Below are 13,883 nucleotides of genomic sequence, written 5' to 3'. Positions count from 1 at the left end.
TTCCCTAATGCAGTGGTCTCCAGCCTTTTTAAGTTGGAGATCACCTTTGGAATTTAAAAGGAAGCCAAGATCTACCACCCACCCCTGGGTTGGGTAGGTGGGAAGGGAAAGGGCTGGGGAGGGGACAGGGAAGATTGAGGCCCCAGTCCCACTCCCTCCATCACTGCTGGGGGCCTTGATCTGTCATCCCCCCACAATGGCAGTGAGTGGGGCAGGGGCAGACCCTGCACAGCTGGGGCAGGGTGGGGGACAGAGCTGTGAGTGGCTTACCTGGAGAGTGTGGGGAGGTGGGGCATGCACCCCGTGAGGGCACAGGAGGCATGTACCTCCAGATCTGCATGCAGGGTGTCACCGTGCTCTTCCTGCAGGGGTGTTTGGTTGCACTGCTCTTGGACTAGGTGGTGGTACTGGGAGCAGGGTTGGGGGTGGGGGGGGTTACAGTGAATTTTGGGGTGGCTGCAGCCCCCGCCACGGTCCTGCTCCCAGGTGCTGCCATCACCTGGCCCAAGCATAGCATGACCAAATACCCCTGTCAGGAACAGTGCGGCGCCACCCCAGCCCCTGTGTACAGCCTGCTCTGCCTCGCATGCAGATCCAGGGGTGAGTGCCCCCCCGTGCCCTCCCAGGCTACATGCCTCGCCCTCACCGTACCCCCTGGATTTGCAGCTTGTAGCTCTGTCCCCCACCCCACCCCAGCTGTGCAGGGCTTGCCTCTGCCCCTGCCCCACTCTCTACCTTGTAGCTGCACTGCCCCACGTTTGGGGGCAGGCACGTGCCCCCCTGATCTATGCATGGCAGATGCACTTGGCATCAGGTCCTCCCAGGTGGGCTGCAGCAGAGTTCAGGGCACAAAACCCAGCCTGCAGAGGCAGCTATCTCTGACATGTACAGATGGGGAGGCACATGCCCGCTGGGGCCTCTGCTGGGGTGCACACAGTGGCAGGAGCTCCCTCCCTCATTGCCCCTGGATGAGCTGCTTGGGCTTGATCCTTCCACCACACACCCAGCCGGGGCCCCACTCACCTTACGGGCCTCTGTCACACTCTGTCCCTCACTGTGGGGACTTCAATCTGGCCCCCACCCTTTCCCTTCCCCCCACCAACTGACCTGCTGGGCTGTGGGGAGTGGGGGTGTGCCCAGGAAAGACTGCAAGAGGCTCCAGGATTGACAGGTTGATTCCGATTGACCGGTTGGTGACTACTGCCCTAATGGATTAACCACCTGTTAAAGGCTTTTAAAGAGTTTAAGATTTAGACATTTTAAGATTAGACTGCTTTCAAATATTGATAAGATTGTTATGCCTTGAGAAAAATTTTAAAATTATACTAATTTTTGTGATATACCTTATCTGTGCTATTTAGCCATATATATCTTTTTTGTATTTTGTTATTGTATTTGCTTTTAAAATTTAAATACTCACAACATAAGAATATCTAATATTGGTGGGACTGTCTCTTTGAACCTTCTTTTGGTTCTTAAAATCCATGACAAGAAATGCAAAACCTGCCAACACATCTCCACTACCCCCACTATTACTACACCCCACAACAGAGCCATCAGCATTCCTGGATCTTACAGCTGCACCTCCAGAAATGTAATATACCTCATCCAATGTACCAAATGTCCTGATGGAAAATACATAGGAGAGACCAAACAACAACTGCGCACCAGAATGAATGCACACCGGAAATCTATCAAAGACAGGAATACCCAATTACCTGTGGGGGCACATTTCTCACAAGAAAACCACTCTCTCTCCAATCTCTCAGTCCTGATCCTCAAAGGAAACTTACAAAACCCTTCCCAGAGACGAGCCTATGAACTCCACTTCATCAACCTCCTGGATACTAAAAATCATGGATTTATGACACATTATATCTCTCCCCCCCCCCCCCCCCCCCCCCCCCCTGCCTATCTCTCACCCATTGACTCCTCAATCTACATTTTCACTGACTACCTGTCTTGTATGCATACCAGTCCAGCTGCTGGCTTCTTTACTTTTCATTCCATCCAGGAAGAGCGCACACCAACTTCTGAAACTTCCTTAGCTTGACGAAGGGTTTTTGAACCCAAAAGCTCGCTTAATAACTATTCTCCAACCATTTGGGTTGGTCTAATAAAAGATATCAGATTCACCCAAGGAACCTTATCTGAGGGTTAATGCATTCCCTGTGCTTCTTTGCTTCTTCTAAAAATACCCTTTTCTCTTTTCCTCATGCCTACTTATCACTCTTCAAACTCGTGTTGTCTCCCTATTTCTGATTTATCATCCTTTTTTCTCTTTTATTTCCTTTGTTGGGAGAATGGTGGCTGAGGGATCTAGTTAGCCGAGTTAGTCTCCAGTCAGGCAGAAGACCAGGTAGATACTAGGCCTGTGCGAAGCAGAAAGTATTCGCTTCGGATTTGGATTCAATGGAACAGTGATTCAATTTGGTGATTCAAATCACTATCTCAATTCAATTTGGTTGAATCCGAATCTGAAGATATTCAGTGCCGAATCTTATTTGACCGTAGACTGTACAGTCAGGCAGTGCCAGTGGAAGCAGCTGGATGAGCCCCAGCTTGAGCTGGCAGCCCTGGGAGAAGCCGCGGCTTGTCTGGCTGTTCCCCTGCCTGCCCTCCTGCTGGGGCGAGGCAGGCAGTGCTGACAGTCCCGGGAGAAGCTGTGGGGGCTGACGGGGAATGGTTGGGGAGCAAAGGGGAATGATCGAGGCCTGGGGGAATGAACAGGGGCTTCCCACCAGTTCTCAGTTTGATCCCCCAGCTCCTGGTTTGATCCCCCAGCTCCCCAATCATTTTCTCCAGCCCCCGCAGCTTCTCCTGGGCCTGCCAGCACTTCCTGCCTCACCCTGGTGGGGGCGCAGCTGGAGAAGAAGCCAGATGAGCTGCATCTTCTCCTGAGGCTGCTGGCTCAAGCCAGGGCTCGTCTGGCTGCTCCCCCAGCTGCTCCTTCTGGTACTACCTAGTGCCTGCTTGTACGGTCTATGGCCAAATCTTCGAATCTCTCTGAATCAATTTGGAGGTTTCCAATTTGATTTGGAGAGATTAATGGGTCTCCTGATTCAATTTGGATTCAGAGATTTGGCTGCCAAATAGGGCTGAATCTCCTCTGAACCAAATTGGCTACCGAAGCTTTGCACAGCCCTAGTAGATACGCATTTTATGGACTAAATAATAGAGCACGAGCTTTCATGAACGCAATACTCAATCAATAGGAGAGGAAAAGAGGGAAATGGTGGGAGAGTTTAGTGGTTGTAGGGATAGAAAGAAGGTGAGAAGGCCTTACCTACAGTTTCCTTCATTTGGAAAAAAAAAATATTTATATTTTGGTTTAAGAGATAAAAATGGGTTTTGAGAGGAAAGGAGAAGGACATTTCTTGTCTTTTCTTAATTTTTATTTTTAAAGAAAAAATGTAGGTGTTCCCCAAATAACCAGAAATGGGGTTTTACAAGTTATTGAGTGGTCAAGACACATGGGTCCATATCACAATTCTTTCACTCTGTGGGCTCATGTACACAAGATGCTGACTACACAGTAGCTCATTACTGCTGCACAGTAGCACTGTGTGGCAGGAAGCGAGATGTTACTACTGTGCAATCTGCTGAACAGTCAGCGTTACCAGAAGCTGTGTTCGGCTTGTTTATACAAATGCTAAATGACTATGCAGTAATAACTGTGCAGTTGTTTGTCTTACTTTTCCTATCTGCAAATTCAAGATGATAATATTTATGGGCCTACCTCTCAGAAATGTGTGTTGCATAACTCCGGGCCAGGTTATGATACTCTGACTTGCATTTGAATTCTCAAGTAGTTTATTTCAGTGGGAGTTTTGATTGAATGAAGAATGTGTGATGGTATATAACTTGGGCTAGGTTAGAACCAGAATTGTTACGCTTTTCATAATGCTAAGGATAATACTGTACACAATATCAGCTAATAGTGTCATGCTTTTCTCCACTGTTACCTAACACCAGCTCTTCTGAGTAAACATTAAGCTTTTCTTATTTTTCAGCTTGTTTCACTATTATGTATAGGGTGGTTTTTATTTCCCAGGGCATTGAAGAAGCAAAGGAAATAGAAGTAGGAAAAACAGAGGGTTGGATTAGTTTTGCCTAAGGGTTTTGTCTCAAGTTATGGTTCTAAGAAGCTGAGGTAATACATTGCCTGCTTGGCTAAATAGGTCTGGTCTTCTAGAACGTGACATTCTACACTCCATGGTGATTGATAAACCCAGCAATATTATGATGTTACAGAAGGAAAGACCATCAATCATAGATGGTTAAAGAAACAACACTTGTTTAAATTTACTTCCTCAATGCCAAACTGTAAAGCAGCTTCTATTATTTTCTGTTTCGGGGCATATGGATTTCTGCTTCTTTTTTTTTTTTTTTTTTTTTTTTTTTTTTTTTTTTTTATATTCCTATAATTTTTTTTTTAAAGTACCTGGAATTTCAGCAAAAACCCAGACTATTCAGACTTAGAGGTCTTGAGTAATAACTAGCAAATGAATAAATGTTATTTGGTCATTTTAAATATTGTACCTGTTCAGTTGAGGAATAAAAAACATTTACACAGCAAAATTGTTATGATAAAGTTGTTATAAATTAACGATGAAAAATACCATAAACTTGTATGGGATATGATATGAGTGAATTAATTTTAAAGACTTGCATACTTCATGTTAATTCAAATTGGTGAGACATGTATCTGACTAGCCTAGCAAAATTTATAGGTAATATATAAACCTAAAGCATAAGCAATTGAAATAGTCATGCTTCAGTGAGAGTTACCTCTCTTAAACAAATGAATGTCTAATCCATAACAGTGTTTTTCATTCAATATCGTTGCTTTATTTCTAATGAGTAAAAAAAATAACAACAGCTAAAACCACTGAAGTTTTGAGTCTTATAAACTTGAAATCAAAAAAATTTACCAACAAGCTAACATTACATCTCAGTAACTAAAACTGGTTCCAGTTTGGAGGCAGTCAGTGCTTCCTCAAGTTAATGTCAGTCATTTTATGATTTTGAAGTGAAAATATTAAATTATAGCATTTTGTGTTTCCAAACAAAAACAGACTTTCCCAGTTTCACCTCTGTCCTCTTTGAGGTTTTTGCATTTATTCAAACCCAAGTCTAAAATTAAAACCTGTAGTGTCACATAGTAAAAACTGTGATACGACATTCCTGCACAGTAGTATTAGGCTATTGTGCAGTAGTGTCCCAAAAAGACATTTGTTGGCATGTTTATAAAGTATTAAATGACTGTATAGTAATGTCTACGCAGTCAGCGTCATGTGTAGACACAGCCACAAATGGTGAAGAGAATTGTATTTGTGCAGGCATCTTTGAGCCAAAACCATAGTCTCACAGTCCGCATCCAAATGAATGAGCACTTGCCTGTGGCATCTCATAGCAGTCTGAGATGTTGCAGGAGGTACACCACAAATGAAAAATGTTTGCAGTGTTGACTGTAAGTTTGATACCGGGAAATCCCGGTATCAAAAGAAAATGCACCAGAAAAAAGCGGCACAGGGCATGTTCTTGGAGTGTGCCCCAAAACAACTGGAGGCTGGGTCCTCCAATGAGATGCTTTAACACCTGGCCGGTGCATCTCTATGCCTGCTGCATGTCCCAGCTGGTCCAGCACACTGCCTCAGCATGCTGGAGGAAATAAAAGCCGGTCATGCTGCGGCTGCTGGCCAGGCTCCATGCAGCAGAATCATTGCCTTTGTAGCTCCAGGAGGGCCCCAGGACCCCAGGTAAGGCTGCTGGGGCCAGTCCAGTGCTCCAGCCTCCCCTACCTCCCACAGGGTAACTTGCCATGTGCCAGAGGGCATGTGGCATGGGCATTCCTCAGGGACTACTAGCAGCAGTGCAAGGTGCACCACTGCTAGTTGTCCCTAGGCAACCAAAAGTCCACACCATGTGTAGATATGGCCACAGACTCTAATTTAGTCTACACTGTTCATCAATTTAATACAGCTATTGGTTCAAGTATTCATGGTAACAATTTCATAATTTTTATTCTCTTTCCATTTGTGAACTGATTGGCAACTACATGAAGAAAGAACGTATGCAAATTGTCTCACATATGGAGATATGCTATGAAACTGTTTTATGAATGGGAATAAGATTTTAGCCTTACTGGCCACATTCAGACGAGTGAGCACATGTCTGTTGCAGCACCTGAAAAGCATTTTCAGGCTGGTTCTTGCTGTCACCTGGGGTCCTGGCACTGCATCCAGATGCTGTGCACCCTTAGGCCAGGCCAGCTCCTGCTTCCATGAAGCCAGCCCAGCCCGATGGTGTGCGGGGCACATGGAGGCAGTACCTGGCCTGGCCCAAGGGCATGTGGCTTCTGCATGCGGTGTCGGGACCCTAGGTGACAGCTAAAGCTGGCCTGGTGCTCATGGTTACTTGCTCTCAGGAGTTGAGCTGAGTCCAACCAGTTGGTATCTGGGGACACTACCCCTTGTGCCAGCTGAACTGCTGAAGCAGCCCAAACCTAGAGTGGCTCCTGCACCCTCTACCCACTACAGCAGTTTGGCAGTGGGGGCTGCCACCTGTGACGGCATCCTCCCCCTTGGACCTGCGGCCCCATGGTGCCTGCATGTGTGGATGTACCCACTGCTTCTGTAGAACATAAAAAAATAGATGTACTTGAAAGTTTGATTAAAACGAGAACTATGTTATATACTACGTTCCATTTCCCATTGATAAATACTGGAAGGGTTTCGTATTTTATTGTTATCTCTGTAAACATTTATGTGAAGCTGTAATTAAAAAAGTCAACCCAACCTTACATATTCAGCCATATTCAGAAAGACGCAACTTCACTTAACCTAGAACTTCAACTTTTCTTTTAGTTCTTTATTTTCTAAGTATGTTAACAGACTGTGACACCTCAACTTGCAAAAAAGACTGGTAATCTAAAAATATGCATTTAAATAGAATTTTCTATTTATATGAGACGGTAAAATAAAATGTTCTGGAGGTATTGTCTATATAAGAAATCTTATATATTTTTTTTTAGATTATAGATGAAGAAGAAACACAGTTCATGAGCAATTGTCCTGTCGCTGTTACTGAGAGTACTCCAAGAAGGAGGACACGTATTCAAGTTTTCTGGACAGCACCTCCTGCTGGTACCGGATGTGTAATTTTGAAGTAAGTATTTTTATGTGGATTTAAATTTACAAATGAAATTTTGTATTGATTTGATGCACATGAGGCAGTAGTAGTTTTTACATTTGGAACCAGGCTTTAGTAAGACTTTACCTCTTCAAAACTGACTCCCAAGTCAAACTGTGGTCCCCAGTCACACTGACATAGAATATCAACTATTTGACTTCTGAACTAGTGGTGAGAAAATTGTGCCCGTAATGCTGGCAGCCAAGTTGATGCTGAGGTAAAAATCAGGGTTTTAATTTTTTGTCAAGGTCTTCAAGTCCATCTGTGATGCCAGAGTTTTTTTTTTTTCAATTTGATCAACATAAGCAGGACAGAAGCTGTACTGAGCAGCTAAATGTGTTTGCGATTGAACTTTTATTTCCTGATTTAGACTTACAACAACACTTTAAAGTATAGTGTTGGTAGGGCTGGTTTACAGCCAAGCTGATTTAAGAACAGTTTGAACAAACAGGTTTTTAAGAGGCCCATCAGCATCTTGGGTAGATTCAGTCTATGTCAGTGAGTTGTTTAGCAGGGAAGTGATTCCCTTTGCCACAAGCATCACTTTCTTCTCATGTGAACTGTATTTGAATAAGTTCTCCTTTCTCTGGGCATTAATTTCTTGAAGGCATTGAGGTAAGTAGTGGATAGTGTTTCGTTCTAATGACATAAGATATGTGGCTATATGTTCTCCACATACGGCAGGCTACAAAACATTTAATTGATGGGCAGATGATGTATGGTGGCTTCTTATTAAATGAATAATATTTTTTTCTCTTGGCTTGTTCTTTCTGTCCTTTGTTATATCCCCTGATATGTGCTATCCTCAGATTGCAAGCTAGGATTCTCATTTCATTACTTGAGCACAGTGGCCCTTTATGTACCTTAAGGGCCTCTAATTACACTACAATACTAATAATTATTAGTATTAGTTCATAGAAATCATCGAGAAGTAGGGCTGGAAGGAACCTCTATAGATCATCTAGTCACTAGTCCAACGCCCTGCCTGAGGCAGGGTCATCCCTATTGAAACCATGCCATACAAATCAAACTGAGTTGGAATTTCACCAGAACATCATAATTATTTATCACCCTCTCCTTGCAATAAGTATTGTGGGCTCTTTCATGGTTACAAAGTGGTCCGAGTAAATTTGTTTTTACACCTGCTATAAAGATAGCCCATTGCCACTACTGGTAGGTTGCCTCTCATAGAATTGTAGGATATTAATTGGGAGAGAGAGAACCACCTACTAAATCAGCAGCCCTAGGTTCTGTACTATGTCATCTAAATGCAGAACCATTTCAAAGCTGCTAAGCTTTCAGTATTTCACAAAATGTAGGTTCTGATGGAAAAACTTGTCTGATGGGAATGTATTTGAAGTTTGTTTTAATACTTTAGACGTCTATGTTTTGGTGAATGTGAATAAAGCACTTGGTTGTTTGCTGGTTTGGGGTAGAAGTTCAGGAGAACATACATACTTGCCCCAACTAATTGTTCATTGATTAAAAAGTGAAACTGACTGCTATAATTCTGAGAATAATTCAAAGGCAGAATGAAACATCTCAGAATGAAGCAGCTACTTTTTATTGTGAATTGTTGGAGCCAGGGATTAAAATTATAATGGCATTCATTTCCACCACAATACAAGGCTGGTTAGTACCACACATAGCAATTACTAGTGTGCTTTTGGCATTACCTTAACACTATTAACATTTCTCCATTTGCATGTAAAGCATTGAGCACATTTAAATTATAGGGTTTACAGTTAGTCCTCTTCATGGTCACATCCCATATACTCATAGATATGTTAGACACCATTTTCTCAACACTTCTTCCATCCATGAGAGCTTTAATGATATGAAAAAATGACAGTATGAAAACATCTATTATTGCAAAGACTTGTGTCCAAAACCATCCCAGGGACATTTCCATGCTTTGAATTCTGAGGAAGGCAACTGTTAACAGTGTGAACTTATTTCCCTTTTTGTGCACGTGGTGGAGTGCAGTTAACTCAACTCAAATGAGGAAATGTAGATCAGTCTTTAGGATTTTACTCTGATAATTTCCTCCAAATGTCAGCATTCTTAAGCTTATTTTGAATTTTCCTCTTTAACAATTCTATTGAGAAGAAAAACAGGCCTCAAGAAGATAAGGTAGTCATCAGTTAAGTGTAGCTTATCTCCAAAGAAATAAGTTGCTGGTCTCATTATTAAAGCCTAAATTCAGAGGCTTCCAGGAAATTAGCTCGGGATTTGCACCACTTTAAAGGAGAGGAGACTTTGGTCTATTTAGAGCACTAAGTTTATTTTCCTTGTTAGTAAAATCTATTACCTCTAAAGATAGATGTCTTCAAACATGCATTTGGCCAGCAGTCATAGAAAACCTGTCCACTCACTGTCCATATTATGTTTGTCTGGAAGAAAACTGTTGCTTGAAAGTCAAGATTCTAGGTTCAGCAAGAAAATCTTTGGGGATGGAATAAGCGTGAGAGCTTGCTGTGTAGCTGCCTATTTTAACTACATTTTGAGTGTAGTATTAGTATGTATTTTAATTTTGCTTCCCTCCTCCACGCACACAGTACCTTGCTTTCTAATACAAGTATCAATCCTTTTTAAATTGGATAAGATTTGCATAAAATAAACTTGCAATGTTGAACTTTGACATCTGAACCACATCAGCAGTTACCTCACTCCCACTGAATTATTGCATCACAGGAGCCTGAAGACTTGGCCTCTTTGAGCTCTTTCAATCCTCCTAGACCAGAGATTCTCAAACTCTGGTCTGTGGACCACCACTGGTCTGCGAGCTCCATTCAGGTGGTCCGCAGAAAGGTTGCAGAACAATCGAGAAAATCTGTACTTATAAGGTAAGACTACTGATGTTAAAATATGAGTTGTGTGCTTTGATTTGTAGAACAAAAAAAAGTTTATTAAGTGGTCCGGTGAGAGAGACAGCAATTTTCAAGCTGGGGAAAAAAAAAAAGTTTGAGAACCACTGTCCTAGACTGTATTGCAATGGATAACTATTACTGATAATATGCAACACTAAGTGAAGCCCAAAAGCAGCAAAATACTTCACTGGGACCTAGGCTTGAGATCAACTCAATGAGACAGAAGCATGTGCTTTAAGTTGATACAAGGTAGAGTGCTTTGCTGGATCATGGCTTATACTCTCCAAGTCCTAACGCAGGTTACAGTAAACAACTGAAGTCATGGCTGGAGCTTCTGGAAGTGAACCTGGTCAAGGGAGCCAAAGCAACCTCTCTTTATAGCTATTAAAAATGGATGATGATAGATTCTTTATCATAGCTCAGAAGTGGAGAAGCTTCCAGAGGGAAGAGACCCATTATAATCAGTACACACTTTTCTATTTTTTAGTAAGTCAAGCTATGGTCTTTTTTTCTTGCTTCGTTTTCCCTTGCATACTTACTATGCCTCAATTACTCTTTTAACAGAAGCTGAGTGGAATGAAATCTATTAATATTGTGGGGTTTTTATGACTGCCAGCAGTCCTCCAGACATCACTACTGATTGTTAATTAAAGACTTTTCCCCAGTTGCAACTTTTAATTGCCAAATATTACCTGTATGCTTTGAAAGTTGAAGAGGTATTCTGTTTTTGCAAGAAAAAAAAAGTAGGTGGAGATTAACCCTATTGACAAGTCATTCTTTCAGGTTCCCATCACCTTCAAAGTCATAGGGCTCCATCATAATAGGCTGCCTGTGACCTCACTTCGTCACTGATCTTTGACCAAATAAAGAAGGTCTATTTTGGCCTTTCTTGTCCATTTAGTAATGTTGTCTATTAGTGTTTTCCTTGGTCAACCTTTTTCTCCTTCTGTTTACTTTTTCCTTGGAAGGGTGACAAAATAAGGATGTCTCATTATGTTTAGTTTCTCAGAACTGCCAACGAGGGTCATATATTTTCCAACAGCATCAGTAATCTTGTCTCTGATTTGATTTGTCCTGTAAACTGAATACAGTATCTTTCAGTTGTCTGTAGCACTTCATTTCAATTACTTGTGTCCTCCTTTCTACATCTACATTCAAGATATAGTTTTCATATGCAGAGAGAGCCTTTGACATTTCCATTAATCTAAGAAGATGGGTCTTTGTTTTGATACTACTACCCTCAATGATCTTAGAAAAGGAAAGTCTTACATTCCATCATTGAATGGATTTCAATACGAGTGACAAAGTTGACTAAAAAGGAAGAAGGATGACTTAGTGTATGTATGGTGTAGGCTACACTTAATTAGGCTGGAGGATAGCCTCTCAAACTAATCATTCAGCTCTGGAAACTTAGGGATAAGAGTAATCATATTCCTGTGAGTGAACTGTGTGTGGTCAGCATGATTTCCCCTACATCTTTGAGCAGCAAAGTTAGCTGTCTGATACTCGGAACCTAAGGAAAATGTGTAGTAAACCAGTTTCCTGAAAGTATAAAGAGAAGATTATAATAGAATCAAGAAAATTCTGTAAATGTTTTAGCTTAGTATATATTAAAATGCATAGTGGGAAAACTATTGACCAAACATATATTTATTAGCGGTGTGCTAAGTGGGCCCTATTCAATTTGGATACAGCCCGAATCAGGGACAGTGATTTGAATTGTTGATTTGGATCACTGTCCCTGATTTGATTTGGCCGAATCCGAATCTGAAGATTTGATGCTGATTCAGAGAATCAGTGATTCAGACATAGACACAGCTTTTAAAAGTTTTTTCTACATATCTTGAGGTAGCAGGTATAGCTCATGATGATGGGGCTCATGGAGCATCCCACAGGAGCATGGTGGGGTGGGGGGCTTCCATGTCCTCAGCAGTGAACCTGGAAGTGGACCAGAAGTACTTCCAGTCCACTTGCTGGTCTGCCAGGGTGAGCGTTGGCTTCCCCCCGAGGCTCCCCAGGTTTGGCGATCAGCTGCAGGGGGATCCCCAGTGTCCCCCCTCCCAGACCCAGGAGGCACCAGTTGCCAAGCCAGGAGGTGTGGGGGGACCCCCTGGTGCACTCCTCAGCAGATGTAGAAGTGGACTGGAAGTGCTTCTGGTCCACTTCTGGATCTGCTGCCGAGGAAGCTGGGGACCCCACCACGCTTCTGTGGGATGTTCCACGTGCCCCAGGATTGCAGCATTCATGAGCTGCCTGCTACCTAGAGGTATGTAGAAAAAACATTTAAAGCTGTCTCTCTGTTTGAATCTCTGAATCTTTCCGAATCTCTCTTACTTGATTCGGAGGGTTCCAATTTGATTCAGAGAGATTAAAGGGTCCTCTGATTTGATTCGGATTTGGAGATGCAGCCACCAAATTGGGCCGAATCTCCACCGAATCAAATCAGGGACTGAAGCTTTACACAGCCCTAATATTTATACTTCAGAAATTAATTAAAAACTTGTTAGCCTTTTAGCATATCTTAAATACTGCAAGATGTGAGTTATCCTTTTCTTGTTTAGCATCTGGTCAGGTTTATGACTGTACGCATTCAGGTAATAAACACTGGTCATGTTCAGATAGATTCCATATTCAATTTACCATTTAGAAAATAAACCTTACGTAGTACTTTAACAGGATCAGAGAATAACTGACATTTCTGGTAATTAGTGTAATTCATATGATAAATGACATTTTTACAAGTTTTTCACTTCTCTCTTTATGATACTTAAACAACCACCAGATGAAAATCCAGGGTATGTTACTTTTCTTGTTTCCTATGTCAAATATCTATATTAAGATTGCTTCTGGGCTTGTTCCTAGGAAAACTGTTTGAAACCATGTCGAAAAGAATGCTTTATTCTTTTTGAGGGAAAGCATGGAATGTGTTCATTTCTGCATAACTAATCTTCCTCATGATTTATTAACTCCTCTTCTTTTGGCTATAAGTAGCCACCAGAGGGTTAAACAACTTGAAAGTGGCACAGGTTCTTTCAAATAAGAGCTCTGACATATTCAGAATATCAGTGCCTGTATTCTTTTAAACCATCTTCACTGGGAAATCATGTCACTGGCAGGTTGGCTATGCTGGTAGCAAACCTAGTGCAGACTTCCAAAGCATCTTAAAAGAGTCCTAGAACAGATCTTTTTGATCCAATGATCAAGCTCCAGTGATGAGCAGCTTCATCTTTTGACATCCGTCTTTCTCCCAACCTCTATTGTGTCTGTGAGTGGTGTCAAACTACAACTTCAGGTTTTTGATTTGCATATAATTTTCCCCTTTGGGCTTACATCCAATTTTAAGTTGATACATTAGACAACCTGACATAGATTTCAAAGGAACCCAAAATCTCAAACTCAAGTAAACTCTTCTTTTCACCTGTTCTGGGATCATATCTGTGCATGTGTGCCTACTGAAATATTTTGGTATCCAGTAAGGGTGCACCAATAAAGATTTTATTGGCCAATACTGATAGCCAATTATTCACTAGGCATATCAACCTATCATGAATGCCTCCTGCCTCCTGAGGCTGGGGGGCGGGGGAGGGGGAGCACGGTGACCGCCCGCAGGTGGTGGTGAGTGGGGACCACCTGCAGGTGGCTGTGGTGATTTTGGCGGCAACGGTTGGCTGAGTAGGGACTGCCTGCAGGTGGCCACAGTGGTCTTGGCAGTGTGGGGGGGCTGAGTGCTGAGCGGCGATCAGCGACCACCTGCAGATGCCGTCGGCAGTGTGTGTGTGTTGGGGGGGGGGGGGGGGCTAGGAACGAACTCCAGCCAAC

At 42.5% G+C, this 13,883-nt stretch overlaps 1 protein-coding gene across 1 annotated transcript in view; it reads left to right on the top strand.

Moving 5' to 3' along the window:
* The window catches only part of SPON1 (spondin 1), a 376,259-nt gene that overhangs the window by 52,110 nt on the left and 310,266 nt on the right, over positions 1–13,883 (top strand). Inside the window, exon 3 of the mRNA XM_006027949.3 lies at positions 7,037–7,170. Within this exon, the coding sequence (XP_006028011.1) occupies positions 7,037–7,170 (134 nt within the window). The remainder of the gene's footprint in view (positions 1–7,036; positions 7,171–13,883) is intronic.

The sequence above is a fragment of the Alligator sinensis genome, unplaced genomic scaffold (genome assembly GCF_000455745.1).
Source record: "Alligator sinensis unplaced genomic scaffold, ASM45574v1 scaffold1072_2, whole genome shotgun sequence".
In the NCBI taxonomy this organism is placed as follows: domain Eukaryota; kingdom Metazoa; phylum Chordata; order Crocodylia; family Alligatoridae; genus Alligator; species Alligator sinensis.
This window is presented reverse-complemented; position numbering and strand designations above follow the sequence as displayed.